The sequence below is a fragment of the Stereum hirsutum genome (genome assembly GCF_000264905.1).
Source record: "Stereum hirsutum FP-91666 SS1 unplaced genomic scaffold STEHIscaffold_2, whole genome shotgun sequence".
NCBI classification, from domain to species: Eukaryota; Fungi; Basidiomycota; class Agaricomycetes; order Russulales; family Stereaceae; genus Stereum; species Stereum hirsutum.
The window spans coordinates 2,424,989-2,449,561 of record NW_006763132.1 but is presented as its reverse complement, the minus strand read 5'-3'; the positions used below and the strand labels follow the sequence as shown (position 1 = coordinate 2,449,561).

Genomic DNA, 24,573 nt, shown 5'->3' with positions numbered 1-24,573 from the left:
GAAAAAGGGTGCAGGAAGAACTCACCTGATCATCATCGTCATTCTCAACAACGATGGACCAATGCCCTTCAAACAAACTGTATCGGACGTGAAATGGATGTACTCAGCTCAGGCGAGTTCAAAACCTCGAACAAGGAATAGATGAGTGAAAATGACCGAAATTTGGGTAGAAGGGTCTGGAACGAGAAGAGCTCACCTCAGTCATCGCCGTTCTCAGTGAGAACCGAGCCTATAGCCTTTCAGTAAAGTATGGAGGTGAATGCAAGACTGTATATGAGTCCATTGAGCTCATAACGTCAAGGAACAGGCCATAAACAATTGAGAATGAATAGAATCTGACGGACAGTGGTACTCACCTCCCGGTTGTCCTGCTCCTCCACAACTTCGGGATAGGGTGCTTCTTCTATTGTGAAACCTCATGCTATGCTTTCATTCTCCTCCTCTTTCTCCGAAGGGCGTACAGGCTATGATGTGCAACGATGGGACGTCCACGGCGCAGTTTCTGCACGAGAGAGGTGTGGGAACTCACTGGGGTAATAAGCATCATTATCAGTGATGAGGCCCGAGGGTGGTACCTCGTCAAATGCGAGACAATGTGGGGCATCGGGGCCCTTCAGTAAATTCCGCTAAGATGTGATTGTAAACTGGACCTGTGGCATCCGGAGAGGCATGGGGCAGAGGGAAGGAGTGGAAACTAAGGCTGCCGGGGATCGACCTGCTCAGAGTTATACCACAAATGAAACTTAGGTGATGGCATATATCCTGGTTCCTAGAGTGTGTGTGTCGCAGAGACAGCAGCGGCTCAGAAAGCTCAGTAGGACCAAGTCGGATTAGCGACAAGAAGTTGAAGTTGAAGATACGGCCAAAGTCACGTGATGTCGGCAACACCCGCGCGAAACCAACTTCGCGTCGCGGTGGCGAGGTGGCGATCCTGCCTAGTTCCAACTTCCCAACTACTACAATCTGCGCTTTCCTTCAAGAAGCTACAAGATTCCGAATCCTAAGTATCCTGTGGCTACCTCTGAGTCTTGAATTCATTGCTGCTGCTGTATCTCATAGCCTGGGTGCATCGTCCACACTGGACCCTGCTATGAACGGCCTGACACTTTGCTTCTTTTTTGGCCTTGAAAGACTTGCTCGAGAAAGTTCTCCGTTGAAAATGGCATTGATTGTATGGTGTCGCTACTTGTACAATTCGTCAGTATGGGCTTGCTCTAGTCTCCATAGTCCGACTTTGCTCAAGGCGGTCTTGAGCTCCTTTAATCACTAGGTAGAAGGACGAGGCGATGAAGGAGGCTGGGAAGGTGATGATGGTAATGCAGGAGACTATAGAGAGGGAGAAAATCGCAAAATAGATTGCTATCAAGGAGAGGGATACATTGAAGGCTAGAGGGGATGAAGATAGTCCGTCCTCTATCGTTGGTCGCGAGTCGAACGGTGTGGGTACAATTGGACAGAACAGAGTTGGGGTAAGAGAGGAGAGTCAGATCTTGGAGGTTCAGGACGAGTTTGAGGCGTGTAGGACAGAGATAGATATTGAAAGGGTGAGGGTGAGAAAGGGGCTTATGAGAGTCCAGAGGCAGAACGGTCAGTTGAGTGGAGCAATATTGGCCAAAGCCAATGCAAGGATCAAGCACATGAACAGTACGTTTCTCATTTCTGCTTTCTCATCTTTCCAGTCCATGTAACTGGAACACGGCGCTCGATATTGTGGTCTCATCTGCAGAGTGGCATCACAATGAAAAAGCAGTGGAGCGTTCAAGCTCGCGATATGGCTGAGCTTCGTAAACGGTATGATATCGTTTGCGATAAGTGGACCCGCACAGATCTCAAGTTCACTAGAGCAACAGAGATTTCCGTCCCGGAGGGTAAGATGGAGATTGTGAGGAACGAATGTGCAGATTTGAGGGTGAAGAAAGGAATTCGGGATGTAAACCTTCTCCCCTTGCTCTAAACTTTTCTCCCTGTGTTTGAGCCGAGATTGACATGGTCGGGATTTGTAGAGGGTCTACCCAGAGTATTCAGAGCTTCCTGGTCGAGGAGAACAAAGCACTATCAGTCGAGACGTCTCATCTGTCAGATCTGATGTCGAACGTGCAGAAGATGAATAATGACCTCGAGTGATCAGGTGAGAATGATAGGAAGAGGCTGGAGAGCCAGATTCAAGGGCTTGAGAGCCAGATGTACGTCTTTTCTCTCACCTTTAGCAGTGTGTGTCGACTTACGTGCTCGTTACCTGCATGTAGTGTGTACATTCGTAACCAGCTTGGTCTGGAGAGGGACTTTGTCCAGAGGCTCACCCTGCGGAGGGAGCTCAAAGCCAAGGAACTTCAATGGCACCTGGACAAACAGGTCCGTTCCCAGCTAACTTCGTGTATGTTCCCTGCTCTGACATATGTCCCTTCTCATACAACAGGCCCAGGAGCTTTCTACCACTCGCAAATCCCTTGCACGCGCAGAAACAAGCAAGTCTCACCTCGAAGAGAAGGTTTCTGACCTTTCTCGGCAGCTGCAAGGCAACAACTCGGAGGAGAAGTTAGCGGTCTATGAGCGCAGAGGGCCCATCGCATCCTCGTCGGCAATGGCTGTGGATAGGGTTGCTCATGCGGATGATGGGATTACATGAAGGAGCAGCAGCTTCAGATCGAGGTCGCTGATCTCCGGTGCGTTTCTCCACACTCTTGTTCGGAATTTATGGGATGGACGTTCTGATAATTGTTGCCTTCGGATCTGAATGCTTAGTGGTTAGCTGAAGATTATGGAGGTGGATCTCGAGAACGCAAGGAAACATGTGGCGCAGTTCCAGGAGATCAGTCAGGCGAGCGAGGTGGCTCTGGCTTTGTTGGGCCCGACGCATGACGAGTACACAGCTAGTAGCACTGAAGCTACCTTGTCCAAGCAGGCAGTACGTCCATCATCCATTCGGCTATGGTCACTCACCTCATCTCCGTGATATCTGTAGAGCTAATGCGCTACCTTCCAGGCAAATCTCGAAGCTGTCAAGCGGCAGCTTGAGGAATTGAAGAAGATGTTGGCGGATGCGAAACGTGTGGCTGACAAGGAGAGGGAAGCATGGAGGGATGACAAGAAGATGTCGGATACTATGATTGTGGACTTGGCACCCTCAGAGAAGGATATTGCGGAGGACAAGCCTTTAAGGGACTCGGACATTCGACTGCAGGAGGAGTGCGCTAAGGTTCGTAACCTTACTATTTTCCCATATCTCTCCATTCCTACATGACATCCTAACACTGTTTCATAGGCTGCTGAGGAGCGGCACAACCGTGAGGTGGGACAATCACACACACAACCTCGAGGCATCCAACAAGAATCAGAGGAAGAGCTGAGGATGGACACTCAAATGCTGTAGTACGCCCTTTCTCATTTTGTTTCGTTTCTGTTCAGTTTTTTCCCGATCCAGGCCACATCCTTTCCCCGCTGGGGAATGTTGAACTACCAGCCCTTACTCACCTACCCCTTTTTCCTGATGCCCTGTGGAACCCGCGACGCGTCGGCAGGTACACACCGAAGTTGTTGTCGTGACCTTTCGAACGACAACACTCATCCGGTTTCCTGGCACACATTTACAGCCCTGGGTACACACTCCTTTGTCAATGTGCGTGTTGAGCCCACAATATGTTGGCGGGGTCTGGGGTAATCTGTACCTCGACTGCACTAGGATTTAGCTGGTACTCTTTCAGCACAAGCTGTCGCTGCACCATCGAGGTCGACAACGATGTTCTCCACGCTTTACCGTTTCTCAACACCTCTTTAGCCAAACCGGTGATGCATGACTATTCAGCATAATCTGCGCAAGTCCAGCTGCATTCGCTGCAGCCGACTGAAAGGGAGTTGCCACACGGGGTCAGTGGCTGGTACGTACCGTTAGTTCGACTTGCGTCAGTTGGGGAACTGAGGAAATGTGAAGCCGCGCAGGCCTGCATTCCTTGCCGCCAGATAAGAGGTGTCACCTCACGGTGAACCCGTGGATAAACAACAAGAAAGGAGGTACGGGTCATGTTCGAGGATACGCAGTGAGTTTGCCTTGGTACATGGTTGTGGCCGTCCAAGTACTAAAAATTGCTCAGTCATCGAGTCAGGCCCGTTGGGAATCGTTGCGTCACCGGTGAGTGGTGAGAAGGGTTTCATTATTCGTTATTGTTACTCATGGTGCAGTCTAATAGGGTGTCGAGCATATCACACGCCAAAGGAGGCGAGATGCCCACCATTTTCTCGCGTATGTTCGTCTTACGTGTCTGCCTTTTGTTGCTCGGGTGGTCTGTATTACGCCCTGCTTTGACTATGCTTTGAGTTTTTTTGCTATCGTGCACACCCCCTTCCTTCGTCATTTGGATCGATTACGTTCGTTCGATACGCGAGTCGGCTTTACATGTACCGTCCTTTGACTCAAATCAACCCCTTGCCATTCATCTTTGTGTGTTGTTCGCCTTGGATCACACTTTGCACGCGGTAGGTCTTGTGTCCAGCGGTTTTGTGAGTTCCCGATACACCTAACGCCGTTTTGAACGAGCGAGTTTGCGCATGTCCAGTTACATTCGCCGCAGCCGACTCAAAGAAGCTTGGCTCATACTCGCCACAGTGGCACGGTCGTCCTCGCGTGTCAACATGCTCGAGATATTCTAGCCAGAAGAATGGGTATAACTTTTTCTAGATTTTCCGAGACGATTGTAGATTTATGTAGACTGTTTTCACCAAATACAGTGTCTTAGATATTTGTAGATGTTCCTAGATGATTTTACCAAGATCATCTACACGTAGATTTTTGGAGGCAAACTCTAGATTACGATAGATTGCCAATATGCTCGTAGATAACTACATACAAAATCTAGATACACGTAGACGTGGTTTTCACTGGGTCTAAGCGCCCAGACCAAACACCGAACCAAATAGATGATGAGGTTCCGAGGTCGTGATCGGCTTCATTTTGCAACCTTCCTCCTCCGATCTTGCATACTCTATACTCTACTTTGCGAAGAACATAAAAAATCCAGCTGAGAACAAAAAATGCCAGCGTCAACGCGAGTCGGCAGCAACATCTGGATAGCAGCGGGTGATGGCGACCTCGCGCGCGTACAGGTTCGTAGCACCGTCTCATGTCCATGTCAACCAGTACTGCATCCACGCTCGGTCGGGTCGTCGGGCACCATCACCCCCTTTGATGCGCCTCGTCGTATGCAGCCTCTGCCGAGCGGCATCGCGTCCTCCGCTCTAGCCTCTCTCCCTCCCCTTCCCTCCCCCTTCCCCTGTCTCAGTCTCAGACTTAGACTCTTCGCTCGGTCCCGGCGGCCGCAGTACTGCAACTCAAATCTTAATCTTACCTCTTTCGTTCTGCCTTTTGCTTGGCTTCTGTGCACAGGAACTCGTCGAACATCACTGCAAGTCATATGTTGCCATCACTTGCCCGGTTGACATGGACAGTCCATTCATCCAGTTTTTTTTATTGAATCACAGCCGTCGACCCGAATGCACCAGATGAAAACACATACACGCCCATGTCAGTCCTTTTCCTACCACATACGTTCTCATCTTTGTCTTCGTCTTCGTCTTCTCCTCCGCCAAGCCCACAGAACCATGACATCCTCGATTCTTCGGTTTCTTTCTCTTTCTTCTTTCTTTCTCGTTCTTCTTCTTCGATTCCTTGGTCTGTGCTTTGCTACGGTTTCCAACTTCTACATACATACATCCACCGAATTTCGAAGCCTAAGCCCAAACACCGCGTCACACTACTCGCTTATGCGAGCGCGAACAAAGAACTTTCCATTTCCATAAGAGTAAAGCCCGGGCGTGTGGCGATCGTAGGTTTCCTACTCCAGCCGCTTCTTTGATCAGTTCTGGTCTTTTGCCTTCATCGGTTAGGGATTAGGGACCCTTGCATCCCTCGGTTAGGGACTCTTACCTTCCTCGCTAAGGGATCGACCCGCGGATCACTTTCCAGCGCGATCTGTGTGGTTCGAACGTCGACGCGTCACGGCTGACGGATGTCCAGATCTGGCTCGGGGTGCTCGATGGATTGGCGGACTGGCGGCCGCGGCTGTGTGTCAAGTACTCAAATATGCGGATCTGTGATAGTGGTCGCTTCGTGCAAGTTTAACCACTTGACCGCTCGACCGCTCGCTAAGTACTTACGGGATTTCAGCCGCTCGGTATGGAGTGGTTCTCCTGCCTGGGCGGTGTCGAACCGACCAAGCATTCTCTATTTTTGAATCACAGACGAAGAACGAAGAACGGGGAAGAATCCGAGGTCTCCGAGGGTCTACTTATATTCCGATTCGTTTTTTTGATGTGGACTCCCACAGTGACATACGCTTTCATACGCCTATCTCCACCTTCTCCTTCTTCTGTCTGTCTCTCTTATTTATATTCTTTCTTTTCGTAGCCTTCGATACGTTCCGAGCCGAATATCGCGTGCTGACTTATTTTATTCTTTTCCTTTTTCGTTCGCTCTTTTGTGGCGCCGCACAGACATGCCGCCGCATCGTATGGCCAGCTGGAGGTGCTCGAGTATCTCGTTTCCCGAGGTCAGTAACTTACCAATTGCTTGCACCCACCCATCCCACTTCGTCTAACTATCCTGCTTCACCCCTCTCTATTTCCACACTTACTCTCCGTGACGCATATCTGACCTTCCACCCGCCCACCTTCCTCCTCTCCCAACCTCAACTCCCCGACCACCCCTTCCACATTTATATCCACATCCCAACCCACTCACTTACTCACCCACCCACCCACTCATCCATTCACTCACCAACTCACTCCCAAACAGGCGGCAACGTAAACATAACAGACTCAGACGGCGACACTCCGCTCTATACCGTCGAGAACGTCGAGACGGCGCGGTGGCTCGTCGACCATGGTGCGATTGTGGATAGGAGGAATGCGGAGGGGGTTTCGGTCAGTCCACCATAGCTTTGTTTTTTCTTCTTTGGGCGGGGGATGAATATTTTGGGCGAGGGCTGATGGGGGTTGTTGGCGGATGTGGATGTAGCCCGCGGAACATCTATCAGAAGATTTTCCAAACGTATCGACATATCTTAATTCCCTTCTCCCCACCACCACCACCCTCACATCCTCCTCAACTTCCCCAACAAACACCACCTCCACCGCCCTCCCCACCCACCCCCACCCGCACCCCCTCCCCTCCCAACACGCCCAAAACGCTGCCTCCGAAGCCCTAACTTCCTCCCTCCTCTCCGACGCCCAAGCAATAATGGAGCGTGCAGAAAGAGAGGGCAGGGAAGGGGATGAGGGCGTGGATGAGGAGTTGAGGGCGGTGGTGAGTAGGGCGGTGGGGAGGGGGTTGCTAAGGGGATTGGAGATGGGGGAGGGGATGGATGTTGATGAGGCGGATGGGGAAGGAGGAGGACAGGGAGGGCAGGGGAGGAGAAGGGGAGGGGGACAGGGAGGGGGAGAAGAGGGAGGGGAGAGGGGGGAGAAGAGGTCGAGGATGGATGAGTGATGGGTGGGTTGGATAGACATAAGTAAAAGAGATGTGGGATGCATGGTCTCTCGTTCGGCATCGTCAATGGCATAGTACTGCACGGTGCATACTATCCGTATTAATCGCCATGCATGCTCAAAAAAAAATTCAATCCTCCCCGCTTGTGTGTCAACGGCATCTTCAATCTCCGATTTTTGAAGCGGAGTTGTGAGGACCTTATATTCATGCCGACCAATCATTTGTGCTTTCACTTATTTCGTTCACCTTATGGTCAGCTACGTATTCTGCATCTTACTTGGTGATGTAGCCGGCACAGTGTAAGTATGTTTGAAGTGGCGCAACTAGTACTTACTTGAAGGCGCCAATATCATTCAATCAATTCGGGAGAGACCGGGGCCAGTCGATCCTTCCCACGACGCGACGCGTTCCACGGCCGGGGAACCACTATTTAGACTGCTCTAAAGGCAATTCTAAAATAATCTCTATATATCAAATGTGGACTCCGCTTTGGGAAGTACGAAAGAAAAACCTTAGAGACCTCTCAAGGCGAGTCTATGCATTTTCTGTAGAAATGCCGTACAAACGCTAAAGATTGACTTTGGAGGACGCTAAAGGCTGTCGAGCACCTCGGGCTTGCCTAATGTGGTAACCCCGAATCTCTTTAGCGTCCTCTAAAGGTAATTCAGAGAGTAATTAATGGAATTCACTATAGAGCTTGCTAAAGTTTTGCTTTAGAGAGCGCTAAACTGACACCCATATATGATATATTGACCGAGGTTTGGATTCCACTTTAGCGGGCTCTAAATAGTGGTTTCCCCGTCGTGTTCCTCGCTTTGAATTATTCTTTGAAATTGAATGCTTCCGCTCACATCCGTTGTGTTCTGACCTCCGACGGCGAAAGGATCACAAAAAAGATCGACAAGAGGTTCCCGCCATTCAGGCTCTTACGGCATCGCACACGAGCCTCGCGAACGCATATTTGTAGATTCAATTCAGGCTTGCACCTACCAGCATACGCGCGGCGTCCGTTCTCCTCCAACCCATCGTTTCTGCATTCAAGTTCTCATCCAGCAGAACCAAATAACATCGCATCCACATCTCAGGATAGGTACAAACGTAAAATAACGTGCTCGGACACATTCGAAGTAACACTGGGCGCCGTTAGCTCAGCACACCCACACCCACACCCACAGCCATGTCCTGGGATACCGTCGCCATCGCCACCACCCTCTCACTCTCCGACCTCCGTAACCACCCCCTATCGTCTTCGACCCCACGACCCCCATCACCCGCACTCACATCCACTCCGACTCAGCAACATCTGAATTCGGGCGCCAAGCCGGATTCAGAAGGAGAAGGAGAGGGCGAGCGCCTGTTGGACTTGATCGACGATGCGCGGTCGAGGAATTATTTTACGGTTTGTGCGCCGCTGACGAATGAGAAGTGGAAGGAGAGATGGATGGGGATGTGTTTGATTCCGCCTGTGAATGGACATAGTGGAGGTGGGAATGGGAATGGGAGTGGGAGTGGGGATGGGAAGCCGGGAGAGGAAGATGGGATGGGAGAGGAAGAGGCGAAGAAGAAGAAGGCGGAGATTTTGGTGGAGAAACAGGCGGAGGCGTGGAGGGCTGCTCCTGGGTTTTTGAAGGAAGAGGTCACAATGACAAGTTTAGGTGTGTGTTTTGACCTTGGTATTCGGTACGTTGATGGGAAGCCGCGTCGTTATTGATGTGGCGTGGTGTAGATGAAGCAGACGGTGTGATCGTTATGGTTTCGGACTGGTTAGAACTAGATGCGGCGGACGATTGGGTTAGACACGACTCTGAGATTGTGAGTACATATTTCTATATCTTTACGCCGCATAGTTCGCCTCTGTTCGTACTGCTGATCTCGGAACTTTCTTTGTTCTTAAACGTCACGTGACACGCCACACGTCTACACATTTCTGACCGACTTTTTTCACAGGCACTCCGACAAGAACTGGCCTATGCCTCATATCTGAATATTCAGACCGTCATTTTACCACCACCCCGAAACAGAGACCAAGCAGCTTCCTACGGCCGAGCTCTCAACGCCTGTCTTGCCGCCACCCCCTACATCCAACTTTCCGTCCGTCTGCCCATCTACGATCCGTCCATCTTCCAGCGCGAGAGACATCAAAGCACGCACCCCCAAGCACCACAGCCTCTATCACAGACAACGCCGCAACCACAATCTCCACAACCACCACAAGCTCAAGCTCCACAACAACGTCCCCGATCGCAAACAGTCCAACAGCTGCAGCGACAGTCAAAACCATTCGGCCATCAGCATCGGCGTTCGTTATCGAAAGGACTGGGCTCGATCTCATACACGAAGATCTCAGAGTCGCCTACGAGTTCGTATTTCGCGAGATCTGCGACGCCTGAAATCAAGGAACCGACCAGTTCGGCTAGTGCTGCGAGTGCGGGTACGGGTACTGGGATTCCGTCGACGAAGGCACCGGAGGCGGAGTTGAATGCGACGTGGGAGATATGGGATGTCGTGCGTGCGGTGTGTGGGTATAATCCGCGATTGACGCTCAGTGAGTTCTTGCCTCCCTTCGATCTAGGTATACATGAGCGTACTAACGGAAATGTGAATGGGTTGTTTAATGTAGCTCTGGACCTTACCCCGCCTTTGCCCTCGGCAGCTGGTGTATTGGATAGATGGGCCGCAGAGCCTATAAGACACGTATTCCTACCCGCTTCGACATTCATCGCCAACTCCAAGGGCTACCCCGTCCTTCCAAAAGTTTCGCAGACGTTCGTTCGTGACATCATGAAGGTACTTTTATTGACCTCTCCCTTCTTCTGTCGACCAAACATAACTCATGAAATTATTGTTCCTCCTCTACTTGTAGCACCGACCAATGGTTATCCTCTCGGACGCAGGCGCAGGTCTACACAGCAGTGGTGGCGAACCCGCGTACCTCCAATATATACGACACCTAGAGAAGACGAGTCCGGCCGTCATGCAGGCAAAAACGGCGGGAACGGTGGAGAATTTCGCACAGGGGTATCAGGATTACTTGCAGGCTCCATTGCAGGTATGTGAATCGATCCTGTTACTTGTAGCAAAGCTAACTCGAAATACTTTCGTTATAGCCCCTCATGGATAATCTGCAGAGCGTCACTTATCAGACTTTCGAGCAAGATCCAGTAAAATATCAAAAATACGAGGAGGTACGTCCGATATCCCATGTATCCCTATAGACGCGTGGTATTGATCCCGACGGTTGTCTGCTGTGTACAGGCTGTCTTCCAAGCACTCGACGACTGGCCGGAAGCAGACAGAATGTGGGTCGATAATGATCGTATATCCACTCCGCGATTGACCCGTGTCTCAGTGTGCTCTATGTCGCAGGTGCTGGGCGAGGAGGCATCGTCGCTCGCTGTCTTACCGCCATCAAACGCTCGAAACGAAACGTCTTCGTTTACGCACTCGAGAAGAACCCAAGCGCATTCGTCACGTACGCATTTATCCATGCTTCTTCTCACTGCAACGAAATGCTGATATGGCCGATGTGAATGTTCACGCAGGCTACAGGGCCGGAAACAAAATGAGTGGCGGGATAAGGTGGAGCTAGTGTATGGTGATATGCGCATGATACACGTACCAGAACCGGGAGATATCATTGTGAGCGAGCTGCTTGGCTCGTTTGGCGACAACGAGCTCAGCCCGGAATGTCTGGATGGCGCGATGAGATTTTTGAAGCGTAAGTTATGCGCTCGCTTCCCCTTTTCATTCGAAACCTCACGCATTCTCTTTCATCTCATAGCCGAAGGAATATCCATCCCTGCTTCTTACTCAGCCTATCTTGCCCCTCTGTCCTCGTCGAAATTGTACAACGAGGTGAGAGCAGGGAAGGATCCAAAAGCGTGCGAGACACCGTTCGTCGTCATGTTTCAAGCGGTCAATATTCTCAGCGGAGATGGAGGTGGCGAGGAAGGACGTTGTGGCCCCAAAGTTCAGGAGTGCTGGGACTTTGAGCATCCGCGTCGGGATGCGGTACTCAACGAACAGGGTACGTGGTCTTCTCTTCGCCAGGGCCATGTTGATTGTGAACCCGTTTATGTTTACCTCTCTTGTGGTTGATGTCGTAGGATTACCGCTAACGAACAGTCACAACGCTCGCTCTGCAAAGCTGACATTTCATATTCCGCACGCGGGCGTCCTGCACGGGTTCGCGGGATACTTTGAGGCAATGTTGTATGGGGACGTAGGGCTGAGCATACATCCCCTGCGCAAGGACCAAATATCCAAAGACATGCTCAGTTGGTTCCCGTTATTCTTCCCGCTAAAGGTACTCTTTCCCGTCTCCGACCCTACTACGAGCCTCGTGACTGATAGTATATGTGACCATTCAGGACCCACTCTATCTCCCAAGCAACTCAGAACTACAAGTCTCCCTCTGGCGCCTCACCAACGCCCGTCAAGTCTGGTACGAATGGTACGCCGAGTCCTTCCTGCCCGTCTATCGACCGCGTCCGCCACCCTCCGATCCCATCTCGCAAGACCCACTCGGAACGCCCCGTATCGACGGTCGTGGTTCATTCATCGCCACTCCTTCAACGCCACTTGCCACTCCAAGTCCTCTGATCGACGCTATCGACAATCCATTTGTGACCATGTCGCCGTCAATGACAGGGTCAGGCTCAGGGTCGAGGTTGTCGGAAAGCTTGAGGAGAAAGGGACTCGGGCTGAGGATAAGTGGGAGTATGGGTGGTGGAATCGGAAGTGCGGTGGTGGCCGCTCCGGGTTCGGATGGAAGCGAAGAAAGTGTGAAGGGGAGTGATGGGGGGTTGGAGGCTGGGGTGGTTAAGATTGGGCAGACTGCGTTGCATAATCCGGGTGGACAGAGCAGTTGGATTGGGCTGTAATGCGGGCTGTTTTTGGGGACAATTCCATGCGGGGCGGGCCAATGAATAAACTTATGGGGACACTCGGGACCGTAAGACACTTCCGAATGAACCAGAGTGAATGTTCCAAGAAAAAATGGTATGATCGTGGTATATCCCCTTCAGCGGAAAATAACAAACAATGCGCAACCGTCCATCGTATCATTTCTACAAAGCCCCGAGATATAAATATAGATATACGGTAATTAGACATCACCAACGACGATCCGTTCCTCGTTCACGAACACCTCTTCTTTGCCCACGTAAATTGCCTTGATGAACTCAGTCTCCTTCCATTGCTTTTGTCCAGATTCGGATAATGTCGAAAGTGGCGTGAGCGCGTACTCGATCGAAAGCGCGGATAACACGCCTCCGTATGCATGAGAGATGCCTGTGGGATACAGTTGGTTAGAGTCCATGACAATATCTTTGATCCTCAATCAGGATATTCACCGGTATCGATGATAATGATTTTACCGCCACAGCGGGAGACTTGTTTCTATTCGCCACATAAGAATCAGTTCTCAGTACATAGTAGAGGATAGTTCAACGAGTGGTTTCCTACCGTGAAATCGGGGGTATGCCCCATAATCATTCTCCTTGTCCCTGTCTTTTCCAACACTTCATCTACTTGCGCGCATACCGTCTTATCGTCCAACATGGCCCATCCTCTGTACCACAGTGGCCCGTTCGCATCATACAGCTCCTTCTCGTCACTCGTTGCATCGTGTGGTAAGCCAGGATATGGATGTGGAGGATGCGGTGGTGGCTGCTCCCTGCCCTGTAGCCTCTTCAGTAATGATGACCCAATAGCATTGATCGCCGAAGGGAAGGGGGTAAGGTTTGGATATGTGGGTGAGAGGCCTCCGTGCAGGAAGGAGTATGCTGCATGGGAGAAGGGACGAGGAAGGGTACGATGAGTGGAGCCGGATGGGGGGTAGGGCGTGTTAGGAGGACCAAGAGATGGGTGAAGAGGAAGGCGGGATGTGACTGTGTAGTTTGTGGCCCACGCGCGGCCAATACGGCCTGTTGTGAGCATCTTTTGGCGGGAGGCGACAGAGCCGAAGGTTTTGATCTCGCTCTCGGGGACGTATCTAGTTCGACGGGTTTGAGAAATATCGTGTAAGGCGTGTGTTTGTGTAAAGCTTACCTCCAGTCACCTTGTGAGGTCACACATTATGAGAGGCAGCTCATTGGGTCATAAGAGGTGTGGCGTACCTATCGCGTTCATGACTTCGTGGTTCCCCAGATGCGACAATACCCTGCCGCCAACCTGCTCAGCCTGCACTCGTAGTTCTTCCATCCAGGTGAATAGTTTTATAGTATCATCCCCTCTATGTTCTCTGTGAGGAACGAATATGAATGAAGCTATAGCTCTGCAAACCTGTCGATCATATCACCCGTCTGCACGAAGAAGTCCACACCGCCGGTCCACTTCCCGTGGTCGTCTACCACTCCCGCCATCTGCAGAACCTTCTGCGCGTTTCCACTGTCGCCATGCAAGTCCCCTACTGCCACGATTCTTCAGAACGCAGTAAATCATTGGTTCAGCGAACCGGCCACGACATAGCATGCATGACAACCACGCACCGTGTCCTACGGGTGCCCGCCACATCAGGCTGGCCTGCTGAGGGAACGGATGGAGGGGGCGACGATGATCTGCTATGCCATAGTGCTGAGAGAATGAACAATGCAAATATAACTATGAGAAACAGTGACGGCGGTCGGATGCGAGGAGCCGGAGCCTGAGCTCGAGGAGGCATGACAAGCCTGAGACTGTTCAAAGGCTAACGTGAGAATAAGAGATTGGGTGGGCCAGCCTCCAATAGCACCCGCAAGAATGCCCAGTAAATATCAGCTGATGTCGTAGATGACTTTTATCCTAAGACTTCCTAGTAGCTGTTTTGGTCAAGTTGAAGTGATGCAACGCCACGTCCCTCTGGGAGCCTCGATCGCCACTCGGAATAATCCGCAACTCCGCGCGACGCCACATCAGACTCTGCGTTTGCTTGCCGCTTTGCTCCTCTTCCCACGCAATATTGTCGTCCCGCAGACGAAGCTCTTCTCCGCATAGGCCCTGTGGCCTGCATGCCGATGCTTGACAATCATAACTCGAACTTTGCTTGTACTCCAATCTCCTTCGTCTCTTAGTCCAGCTCTCGGTCACTTCCCGTCCCTGATTTTATGTTGCGGTGGCAGTCGGACACCTACTAAGTAGTAAGAACTTGCAAGTTCCCACCTCTTCTGCAAGCCCACTCAGTTCACCTTCTCTCGTCTCACCTCCATCCTGCGAGTTATTTATCCCATTCAGAGCGCACTAAGGACCTGCGATGTCGCTTTGATGGAAATGATCACTAGAAGCGGCTATGTGCTGCCGTTCACGGCCATCATCAACTTTGCCACTCGAGCAGTGAGAAGATACAAAAGAAAACAACGGGACAGTACAGTTCCGACTAGGATCAGTTACATCGACATTATCAGTAAGTATTTGCCAGTGACTGGTTCGCCCTCCTATGCAGCCACAGAGAACAGCGCAGCCCTTTCACGCTTCCCCGCCAAAAATACCAAAAAGTCTAGCAGTACGTCCTCCTTTTCCACCGCATCTTTGTCTACCTTCCCATCTCGCGTCTCTCGGTGCCTCTGAACTGCCTCCGCGATAACGAATTCTGCTTTGGGCACTCTTCCGATTGCTAGCAAGTTGGAGATGCGTTGTTGCTCGCTGACGACGCGCTGGGCTGGTATCTCTGTACAATGCAATGCCGTGCATCGTGAGCCTTCAGTCTATGTCGAAATATAAAGACAGGCTTACCGCTGGATTTGAATCTTGTGGAGAGTAACTCTTGCCAATAAGCCGGGTCAATCTCTCGCACGGTATGTTCGACATCTCCTAGAGACTCGACAGCATCGACATCTCCGTCCTCGTTGTTTGCGGCCTCGAAGTCACGTCGCCGAGTTTCGTAGTGGGAGTGCAGGCTGCGAACGCAGGTGCAGGCGACGGAGAGCAGAGCTGACGACGGGAGGCGCACTTGACCGTCGAAAGCGAAATGAGGAATTGAAGTTGCCATGAAGAATATCTAAAGGTCGGGCGGCGTTTCTGTTTCTGGGGGTTTTCGGGTCGTATGAAGCGTGCGAGGGCAGCACTGGATGATCATCAAGCTTTATATGCTCTCGAACAATGTGACTCCAAAGCGCTACATTGTGCTTCTTGCATGATGTCATATAGAACAGCCTTACCTTGTCTAGTGCGGGCGCCTACAGAGGGTTGAGATGCTTGAAACTTCGGCATCACGTCGATTTGTTCTCGCCTTCAAAGTGTAGAGCCCTTCTGGAGATATATAGTTGCAGAGTCGGCTGCTCAGTATGAAACGCTCAGGCTTTGGACTGACATCAATGATGGCATCATAGTGCTCCCTTGCTACCAACGAGTGTTATCGTGGTACATACAGGATTCTTCGGTGTACGTGCAAGTAGCATTGGCATACAGCGCTTGAAGGAGAAAATGGGCTAAAATTGACGCCCACTGGTAGGCATCCGAGACGGCAACCTCTCCACGAGCTCTAACTCTCGGGACAACCGAGTTGACTAGTGCTTCTCCCCTGGCGCATCAAAGCATCTTGGCTTCTACCTGAGGGCTGTGGTCTGTGCGCTGGCACGAACAACGGTGATTTATAGTCATGTTTTACCACAACGCGCACAGGAATTTCTGTCGCCTGTACAATTGATTCATGCCCCATAATTTTACCGCATAATCCTCACATGCCTCACTCGTATTGAAAGGCGTCGGTCGGTCGGTGACACAGTGAGCACTAGCATGATCGCCTGCGGATCATCCGCTCAATGACGATAATAACGAGTGCGAGGGGCTTTCAGAGTGCTGGAAAGGACTCTGAGTGACTCTGATAAATCTATGAATTGTTTTAATGCCCGGCTTGTAAGAATAATTCACTGAATCGTTGCATTATATTATGATACACTGTACAATGAGCACAACAAAACGCTACGCTATGAAATGTACAGGCAATATGACAATCATCGCCATCCGTGCTACTATCGAATTCTCTACCGCTTGTATGTCCGTTCTTCTGTCGGTTTCAGGGTACAAGCCTACCTCAGCGAACCTCGTGGGTGCTCATCATCCTAAGTCAAGCGCTGTGGAGCGCATCAAACCGTAAAGGCATCGAATATACCCGTCAATGAGCGCCAGGTGTTGTCAAGCGTCGTCAACTATCGACTTTTGGGTGTTCAAGCTTAGCCTCGTAGGTGCATATTTCCCAGGACAGCGAAACAGTTAAAAGCCCACGCTGGATGAACGAGACCTCTATCACCAAACAACTTATCTACCACCGTCAAACCTCCCGCATTACCACACAATGAAGTTCGCCTCTTCCATCATCATTGCCTTCATTTTCGCGGTCCAGTCGGCGCTGGCCACGACGCTCTATCGTAACGGCGGTGCTAGCAAGGCGTACAACTCAGTCCGTACCCCGCAGGACTACGACACACCTGTGAAAGGCCTCATCCCAGCCAACTCGAAGAAGGGTGTACGTCCTCTTTTGTTTTCTGTCATCGACCCAGATTTTTAACTCTATTTTGGCGGTTCTGTATGTGCTTAGATGTCGACGAACAGCGACAAGAGCAAGCTTCCTAGCCAGAAGAAGATCTACTCCATCGATTCGAGCAAGCTCACGGGCATACTCCATCCCGTCAACGACCATGACACGCACTGGTCGATTACCCTCACGCAGGCTACCGAGGAGAGCAAGCTCTTGGATGCAATCAACAATGCGGGATGGACTAAGGTACAGTTCTTTGAACTTGGGTTACGCGAATGTTTGTAGCTCACGTGTACTTTGTAGGAGACCTAATGAACGAGTCCTCTCGGGGGTGTGGTTTGTGAGAGAGGAGTGGTCTTGTCTGCTAAATTATTGCTATTGCTTGTTGTAGTGCGCAATTTCGGCCATATCTAATATTTATCTGCGCCAGTCTCCTGCCAATCTTCATCCCATTCACGTTCACTGATCTGTTTCACCTCTGCTTTCCGCTGGCGAATGGCTCATACTCCAATATGGTTATCAGGATTATGTTCTTAATAAAGGCCTGCGCTGTCAGCGAACTTTTCTAAGGCATGACTGACCTGAATAATAATATTTACTTCTGTGTGCTGTCCACGGAGTCCACTCTACGTAAAACTACGCGCTCCGTGTTCAACCTTTTTCTACTAAGCGATGCGAGGCTGTGGCCGTGCTAACATGCAACTGAGTTGAGCACTGAGCACAGGCCTGAATAAGTTCAACCTAGTAACCTACTGCGGAGGATGTCGCGGTGGCGCCGGAGGTTCGGGGTCTCGGGCTCCGGGCTGCCGAAGGCTTTGGAATCTAACATGGACAAACAACGCACGGCCATGTCCCGCTGTTATGTTGCAACTTCCTCTCTTGCGCATCTTGCAGTATCGCCTGAAGCCTCTGTTTTCCTCGTGCTTCGACTGCGCAGTCGTCTGTGCAAGCCTGTGATATTTTCTTCTCTTGCTCGGAGTCATGATTGTGGGACTAGCGGAACTTCCGGCGTTACAGACCTGTCAAAAGACTGTAGTCGTCGTGCGTAGTATCGGATTCTTCGAGTCATACTATCGCTGACGCGTCGCTGCCTCCCAAAATGCCGTTCGGCTTGCTCAGGAGACACGCAAGTTGTTCAAGGAACGTGCGGATTCCTGTGGCATTGCCTCTGACTCCCTCCACTTGAAGACTCCGCTGCGCAGTCTTTGTCGATCATGAGGCTCTGTTCTTGTCTGCGCATCGGCACCGGCACGCCTTGCGTCTGCAGTATATAAAGAGGTCCACTTCTCCGCCAAACGCTCTCTTTAGATTCTTACAATCTACCACTCTCATCCGAGGTACGCTCTCACCCAAAGCCAACTCCCTCACACACAACCACCAACCAACATCTATAACTTAGATTCGCATCATGCAGTCCCCTACCACCCACATCATCATCCGCACTACTTCTTCTGAAGTTGAAGGACCCGTCATGGGCGCCGAGAAACAATCTCGCTCCCCCACGCCTTCCACTATCGACGAAGAACTTGAGCATGACCTCGTCATCGTCGAACACGAACACACGCCCCCTCCTGCTTCACGCAGTCCTTCTCCACCCCCCGCAGACATTCCCCTTCACCCTATGCATCATCATCACCACCGCCACCATCACGAACATGCTTTTGGTCCAGGCGGACCACACATCATGGGACGTGGAAGAGGCGAGATGGGTCATCACGGAGGTGGACATCATGGAGGATTCAGAGGTGGGAGAGGTCGTGGAGGCTTCGGAGGCGGCTTCGGTCGTATGATGGGAATGGAAGGTGAATTTCCTCCCTTCCCTCCCCCTCCGCACCACCCACACGAAGACCAAGGTCTTGGTCCAGACGGTGAGCAGCCTGGACCTCAAGGTCCTCGCCCTCACCATGGTCATCGTCACGGGCATCGCCACGCTGGCCCAGGCTTCGGTATAAACGCAACTCATCCGTCCACTTTCCCCCCGCCTCCGCACATGCATCCTCATCATCATCGCCGCCACCACCACCGTCACGGCGGCCCAGGAGGACCCGAAGATCTCGAAGGAACCTCAGGCGAATCTGACGGAGAACGTCATGGTCGTGGAGGATTCGGTGGGCGGGGCAGACACGGTGGTCATCATCATCATCACCCCTACTGTTACGGATCTCCTTCCAGTGGAGAGGAAGACGGAGAATTTGAAGGAATGGCCGGTTTTGGTGGAGGGAGAGGCAGGGGAGGGTTTGGCGGAGGCCGTGGCGGTGGCGGTCTCGGCGGTATGGGCGAACATCGGGGAATGGGAAGGCATGGTCGTGGTGGGTTTGGAGGGTTTGGAGGGTTTGGGCCTGGTATGGACGGTGATCGTCGAGGACATCGTCATGGCCATGGTGGGCACGGACACGGTATGCGCGGTATGGGCATGGACATGCCAGGAAGAGGTCGTGGCGGGTTCGGACCCGCTAATGTCGACTTCGGAGGGCTCGGCGGAGGGGTCTGTGTGTTCTGAACGTAATATGGTGCGGTAGTGGGGCTCGCAGGGACGGTAAGATGTTGGTTTGGAGGTGCGTTTGCTCTTCATGCTACATCCTCCGCCTCCTTGGACTTTCAGATTTCTTATTCTCGATTGTTATCTAGGTCATACACGGTACTATGCGTCCTCGTTTCCTTTCTTTTTTTCTTCGCCATTCTAGTTCGCCCAGAACATTGGTCTCCTCTATTATGTTTCTTCTCCCAGAGGTGCGTTCGTCATCGTACCTTAAGTACATACACGACCTCATTATGCATTCCCTTCTCTTTCTTGTATGAATATATTTATAGGTGGTATATGGTATGTCCTCGGGTCGCAGCAGTCGTCCCACATTGTGTGATTCTCCCTCAAGTTTCCGTGTCTGCCTCAAATCGATGTTATCGGCACTGGTGCGTCTGCCTCTCGGGAATACCTCGAGATGGTATAATCTCCTAACATTGTTTCTCGCTATAGTCTCTACTGCGAATACTCGACCTATTCTCAAGAGTGCTGTGGCTCTCGGTGTCTGTCCTTGCCTTTGGCTACTCCTCGTCTTTGACTTTGCCTAGTCTACCCTGGTTGGCGATGAAGTTGCTTCTCTCTATGCACTACTCTATGTTGCTTGATATTCTTAGCTGGCTATTGCTTCTGGTGCTCGCACCCATTGCTTCGGTTGACTCGTCTTACAGGGGCTCTCTGCTGCTCGTCACTTAGGTCGTTCCTTGTTTCCTATGCTGTCTGCAGAGCTCGAAGGTCAGCTGCAGTCAAAGGGCCCTTTCGGCGATTGTTCATTGTGGTTCCGTAGTAACCTGTATAGACCGTTCCCGAATATCCAATATGATGAGATACCATCTTATCGTGTGATAGCGACGTTCTTCGTGTGAGCTGAGATCTTCAAATGGTAGATTAAGTCGCATTGGCATTATTGCGTTCGGTCTAAGAAACCGCCCCTGGCGCACCGTCAAACCCTCGAATTGGGACCTCAAATAGGAGAGGGCTGCCTCAAAGAGAGCGCAGTCACACGAATGTTGAAAGTAGATGTGAGATTATCTCCAAAGAATATCAATAAGTCCATGCTCAAGGCGAAATGCAGTCATATCTCAACGATGCTCTGCGCCAGGGCTGCGTGATGGATCAGGAGAGTGCTGTTCAATGGATACTTCGGCGCTCAAACGCGAAATCTCCGAGAAAGCGACCTTCAACAGGTCCAGTTCTGCATCTAGGCTTTCGGCTCTTGTCTTCATCTATATCAGGGATGTTCAGTTCCAGACTGCGAAGACGACGAGCGAAGGAGCATACAGCGGATATGGTGTCTGTGGCGGCGATGAGCTCGTGATGATGATTGTATACTAGAGACTGGCGGTCGCTATCGAGCTCTCGCATATCTACAATGATTGAGTCGAGGCATATTTATTGAATGCTAGACGTCGGCGACGTACCGTGTAGGAGTTCGTTCTCTTTCTTCAAGAGAGTGGTGAGCGACGAAGTAGTGATCAATTGCTCGTAATACGATTTAGCATCAAATGCGGGCGAATCTAACTAGTAAGTCAGGCACAGTCTACACACACATAGACAAGTGAGGTGAAAATATACCTAGATCCATAGGATCCATCGGTCTACCCGATGGTGGGGGTGGTCCTGCACCTAATCCATAATGTTTCCGCAAGAGGTCCCTTGCTCTTGTCTTCGAACTCTTCGAACGTTCAAGATGGGAGCCCGAGCCAGAGGGCAGACTTCCTGGTTGGTTCTTTGGAGATGTCAGGCCAGCTGGTATATTGGCAGGAGGTGGGGTGGGTGTGGGCGAAGGGGCTCCAGGAGAGTTCGGTCGTAATGGTGAAGATGGTGGTCTGTTTGCTTTGCCCAGTCGAGGGGGTGTTGTTGGCGGGGAAGTAGAGGAAGATGGGAGAGACATGGCCAAAATATCAGTATTTTCTGAAGCAAGTCTGACCTTCGAACGAGGGGACTATTAGATGAACAATTGCGCAAGGGGACTCGGAGCCTGCGAGAAGGGCGCAATTCGAAATACGCACTCGGTTCCGTAACGGTCATGTGACTGACGCGTAGGCGACGGGAAGTCGCGCGTCGGGGTGTCGTCGGCGCCTAATTGCTCTTGTGTCTTGCCGCCATCCCCAATCGTCGCCCTTGCACACGATCTTGTCTGATTCTTGCTCCTCTTGCTGAATATACTCTACAGAAGCTATGCCTGGTAGAGATGACGACTGGCTTGTGGCAGATAGCGAAGATGAAGAGACGTTGGCTCTCCCTGAGCGCTCCGTGAATGCGACGGTGGCGCAACAACCAGCCCCTTCGCCATCTACCTCAAGACCCAAACGTGAGTCGTCCTCTTCTTGTAATTGTAATTCGGAGGGTTTCTTTCAAAAAATGCAGTCTTTGATCGCAATTCACAATTTTAATGACTGACATTGCGTCTGCAGCCTCTACCTCCGCAGTCACTGCCTCTGCCCACGCACCGCATGGCGCCAACACCGAAGCGATTACACACATACGAGAACATACCTCTGCTGCTGCCTCTACCAGTTCTCCCTCATCCTCATCGACCAAAGCCTCTAGGCCTCGTCCTAAGTCAGCCTACAAAGGCGCCACAGCCCAGCAGCATATCGACTCAAACGCTCCTACCAGCGATAGCATTCCCATCGAAACCCCTCCACCAGAAGCCGCACCGGAACCCGTGGTGGTGAACGGCCATCGAAGTGGGCCATCCACCCTGTCTCAGGAGATGGGTATCGGACTGGCGGGAATGGCTATAGACTATTCGCAAGGCGTCTTAGAGGGCATGGGTCTGGGACAGGAGGCCATAGACTACTCCCAAGGAGTCGCCGAGCGAGCGAAGACGCGTGCTCGCAAAGCATCCAAGAAGGCAGCCGCCCCTTCGCCTCCTCAGGACCCGGACGTTATCGAGCTCACATCATCGGAAGACGAGATTGCTATTGTTCCCAGGAAACGTTCTCTGTCCCCGCCACCCGTCCCCAAGGGGAAATCCAAGCCAAAGCCACGCCCCGTCAAACGCGCCAAGGTTGCACACGCCGAGGTTGCACACACCGACCCTCATGCTGCCGATACATCGACTGAATCCGGACGCCTCACGATCCCTGTACTCAGTTCCAGCCTTCACTTACCCCCATCCGATCCAATTCCTCCATCTTCACAGCCGCATGCGACTTCGCCTTTGCGCGGGGAGATTCGGTCAGACTCTCCTGTACCTGGGCGGAAGAAGAGCTCCTCTTCTCGACAGAAGAAGCGCAAGCGGGCCGCGGTGGAGTCCGACGACGAGGACGATCTATTTCCAGAGAAACCTCCTGTGTCGATGGACGTTGACATATCCAGGGATATGCTGCCACCACCGGTGCCAGAGGGCGCAGCATCCTCGTCTTCCGCCGCTTTCCCCGACTCCAACTTGACGTCAGAGGCGTCGACAGCTGACGGTAAGAAGGCCAAGGCTGCACCGAAGAGAGGTCGGAAGAAGGCGTCTGACGCTACAACTGAGGCGGGTAACGAGCCGGTGAAGGAGAAGGCAAAGCCTAAGCCTAGAAAGAAAGGGAAGAAGGCCGCCGTAGAGGTCCTTATCGACTCGCCGGCGAAACCAGGCTCGAAGTCTCGAGCTAAGGCTGGCCCCTCAGTCGCTATGGACATCGACCGCGACCAGCCTCAACCCCCGCAGCCAGACGTTCAGGACGATTCCATGACTCTCGACCATCTTCCGCCACCAAAGGGGACCGAGACTCTTCATGACAGCCCATCGCTGTCGCCTGTCCCTGATAACTTTGACGAGGTGCCTGCCGCGAAGAGTAAGAAGGGTCGTGCTGCTGAGTCGCGTAAAGGGAAAGGCAAGGCGGTTGATGTTGATGACGACGAAGAGGAATTCACGGTCACGCTCAAGAAGAAGAGCGGCCGAGGAAGGGCAAGAGCTGTTGTGTCAGACGCAGAGGAAGACGAAGTCATCAGACCGTCAAAGAAGGCGGCCACGGCGACGAAGAAGGACAAGGGTAAGGGCAAGTCAAAGGAGAACCAGCCGGATGAGGAGCGCGGTACAAAATCCAGCAGTCAGCAGTCGAAGGATGAAACACCTCTACGTGCAATGGTAAGCTTTAAAGTCATTCTCCAGCAGTTTCGTCAACTGACGGGTAGAGTTTGTGTATGTAGGAGAATGTTCCCCACAGCCCCTCTCCAGTCGTCGTCGAAGACGAACCTGTCCAAGCGCCTTCGTCTCCCGCCACCGACAAACCGACTAAACCAACTACTCCGTCCACACCTGTGCCAGCCCAGCCCTCATCGTCCGCCGCATCTCATGCCTCCATGTCTCGCCGCTACACCATCGGCCGTCAATCAAAGTCAACCCCGATGTCAGAAATCATCCGACGAGCCTCGTCCCAGCCCTCATCTCCTTTTGCAAAGGCTAAGCCGTATCACTCTCCCCTCGCAAAGACCTCGAAGTCGGCCCTCAAGAATATCGTGCCGCTGCATTCGACGAGACCGAACCCCCCGCCACCGCCACCCCGGTTGCCGCCACCGAAGAAGTCGAAGAAAGAGTTGCAGAGGGAAGAGGCTTGGGAGTTGGAACTTGCAGATGAGGTCAAAGGATGGGAGGACTTGAGCGAGGCTCAGAGGAAGGTGCATATGCGGAGGAAGAGGGAGGCGTGGCTGGCTGCAGACGAGTGAAGAACCGACCGGAAATTGAACGTCGAGCTTTGGAAGGATTTGCGATGGGATTCGTGGGTACGATATTTGTAAGAGTTTGTGGATGCATGTACAGCCTTCTTGGCTCTCTTTTGGTCAGTGGAACTCGTTGTGTATCGAAATGTACTTCGGCCGGAAGGTCATGCTACATACAAATGTATTTATTGGGTTGGAGGTGCCGAGGGCAATGTATAATCATATCCTCCTTCTCTCATTTCTTTGAAACGAGTTCAAGCGACGAAATCCTCAAGGCCTCAACCCGAGGGTTGCGAGTGTCAAGTCTTGACGGTTAATGTCCTTGTCTGGCCAGTTGTAGTCTGCGAATTCATTCAATGCTCTCACTTCATCCAGCGTTGAAGATATATACTCCGTACTACTCAATGAGAAAATATACACCGAGAACTGGACATCATGATGTTCATTGTTCACTCGTCCAAAATTTGACAC

At 51.8% G+C, this 24,573-nt stretch overlaps 8 protein-coding genes across 8 annotated transcripts; 5 read left to right on the top strand and 3 right to left on the bottom strand.

The window, feature by feature from the left end:
* Positions 1 to 1,738: 1,738 nt before the first annotated feature.
* STEHIDRAFT_152973 (uncharacterized protein) lies at positions 1,739 to 7,477 on the top strand (the record flags this gene model as incomplete). Its single annotated transcript, XM_007300011.1, has 11 exons — positions 1,739 to 1,868; positions 2,129 to 2,183; positions 2,247 to 2,352; positions 2,417 to 2,596; positions 2,750 to 2,905; positions 2,984 to 3,196; positions 3,263 to 3,289; positions 4,101 to 4,126; positions 4,185 to 4,237; positions 6,785 to 6,912; positions 7,007 to 7,477. 11 exons carry the CDS (start codon positions 1,739 to 1,741, stop codon positions 7,475 to 7,477), a joined length of 1,545 nt encoding a protein of 514 aa, XP_007300073.1.
* A 1,101-nt stretch (positions 7,478 to 8,578) lies between these two features.
* On the top strand, positions 8,579 to 12,412 carry STEHIDRAFT_137064 (PRMT5-domain-containing protein). The gene is made up of 12 exons (XM_007300010.1): positions 8,579 to 9,132; positions 9,204 to 9,289; positions 9,425 to 10,022; positions 10,098 to 10,264; positions 10,341 to 10,526; positions 10,585 to 10,662; positions 10,733 to 10,776; positions 10,827 to 10,949; positions 11,020 to 11,195; positions 11,259 to 11,504; positions 11,584 to 11,783; positions 11,848 to 12,412. Exons 1-12 carry the CDS (start codon positions 8,655 to 8,657, stop codon positions 12,358 to 12,360), a joined length of 2,895 nt encoding a protein of 964 aa, XP_007300072.1. The 5' UTR covers positions 8,579 to 8,654; the 3' UTR covers positions 12,361 to 12,412.
* A 172-nt stretch (positions 12,413 to 12,584) lies between these two features.
* STEHIDRAFT_49116 (Metallo-dependent phosphatase) lies at positions 12,585 to 13,902 on the bottom strand (the record flags this gene model as incomplete). Its single annotated transcript, XM_007299261.1, has 6 exons — positions 12,585 to 12,769; positions 12,832 to 12,877; positions 12,944 to 13,472; positions 13,529 to 13,538; positions 13,597 to 13,712; positions 13,763 to 13,902. Coding segments are annotated over 6 exons (1,026 nt in total), but the record flags the coding sequence as incomplete, so codon positions are not given.
* A 987-nt stretch (positions 13,903 to 14,889) lies between these two features.
* On the bottom strand, positions 14,890 to 15,443 carry STEHIDRAFT_152970 (uncharacterized protein; the record flags this gene model as incomplete). The annotated part of the gene is made up of 2 exons (XM_007300009.1): positions 14,890 to 15,122; positions 15,188 to 15,443. The coding sequence occupies 2 exons, from the start codon at positions 15,441 to 15,443 to the stop codon at positions 14,890 to 14,892; spliced, it is 489 nt and encodes a 162-aa protein (XP_007300071.1).
* Positions 15,444 to 16,748: 1,305 nt separating this feature from the next.
* Positions 16,749 to 17,397, top strand: STEHIDRAFT_107898 (uncharacterized protein; the record flags this gene model as incomplete). Its single annotated transcript, XM_007300008.1, has 3 exons — positions 16,749 to 16,919; positions 16,992 to 17,177; positions 17,323 to 17,397. 3 exons carry the CDS (start codon positions 16,749 to 16,751, stop codon positions 17,395 to 17,397), a joined length of 432 nt encoding a protein of 143 aa, XP_007300070.1.
* A 945-nt stretch (positions 17,398 to 18,342) lies between these two features.
* STEHIDRAFT_165656 (uncharacterized protein) lies at positions 18,343 to 19,916 on the top strand. Its single transcript, XM_007300007.1, has 4 exons — positions 18,343 to 19,486; positions 19,560 to 19,661; positions 19,743 to 19,841; positions 19,906 to 19,916. The coding sequence occupies exon 1, from the start codon at positions 18,403 to 18,405 to the stop codon at positions 19,429 to 19,431; it is 1,029 nt and encodes a 342-aa protein (XP_007300069.1). The 5' UTR covers positions 18,343 to 18,402; the 3' UTR covers positions 19,432 to 19,486; positions 19,560 to 19,661; positions 19,743 to 19,841; positions 19,906 to 19,916.
* A 615-nt stretch (positions 19,917 to 20,531) lies between these two features.
* On the bottom strand, positions 20,532 to 21,343 carry STEHIDRAFT_48474 (uncharacterized protein; the record flags this gene model as incomplete). The annotated part of the gene is made up of 4 exons (XM_007299202.1): positions 20,532 to 20,675; positions 20,731 to 20,816; positions 20,871 to 20,966; positions 21,025 to 21,343. The coding sequence occupies 4 exons, from the start codon at positions 21,341 to 21,343 to the stop codon at positions 20,532 to 20,534; spliced, it is 645 nt and encodes a 214-aa protein (XP_007299264.1).
* A 219-nt stretch (positions 21,344 to 21,562) lies between these two features.
* Positions 21,563 to 24,315, top strand: STEHIDRAFT_165655 (uncharacterized protein). The gene is made up of 3 exons (XM_007300006.1): positions 21,563 to 21,763; positions 21,867 to 23,530; positions 23,593 to 24,315. The coding sequence occupies exons 1-3, from the start codon at positions 21,631 to 21,633 to the stop codon at positions 24,106 to 24,108; spliced, it is 2,313 nt and encodes a 770-aa protein (XP_007300068.1). The 5' UTR covers positions 21,563 to 21,630; the 3' UTR covers positions 24,109 to 24,315.
* Positions 24,316 to 24,573: the final 258 nt, after the last annotated feature.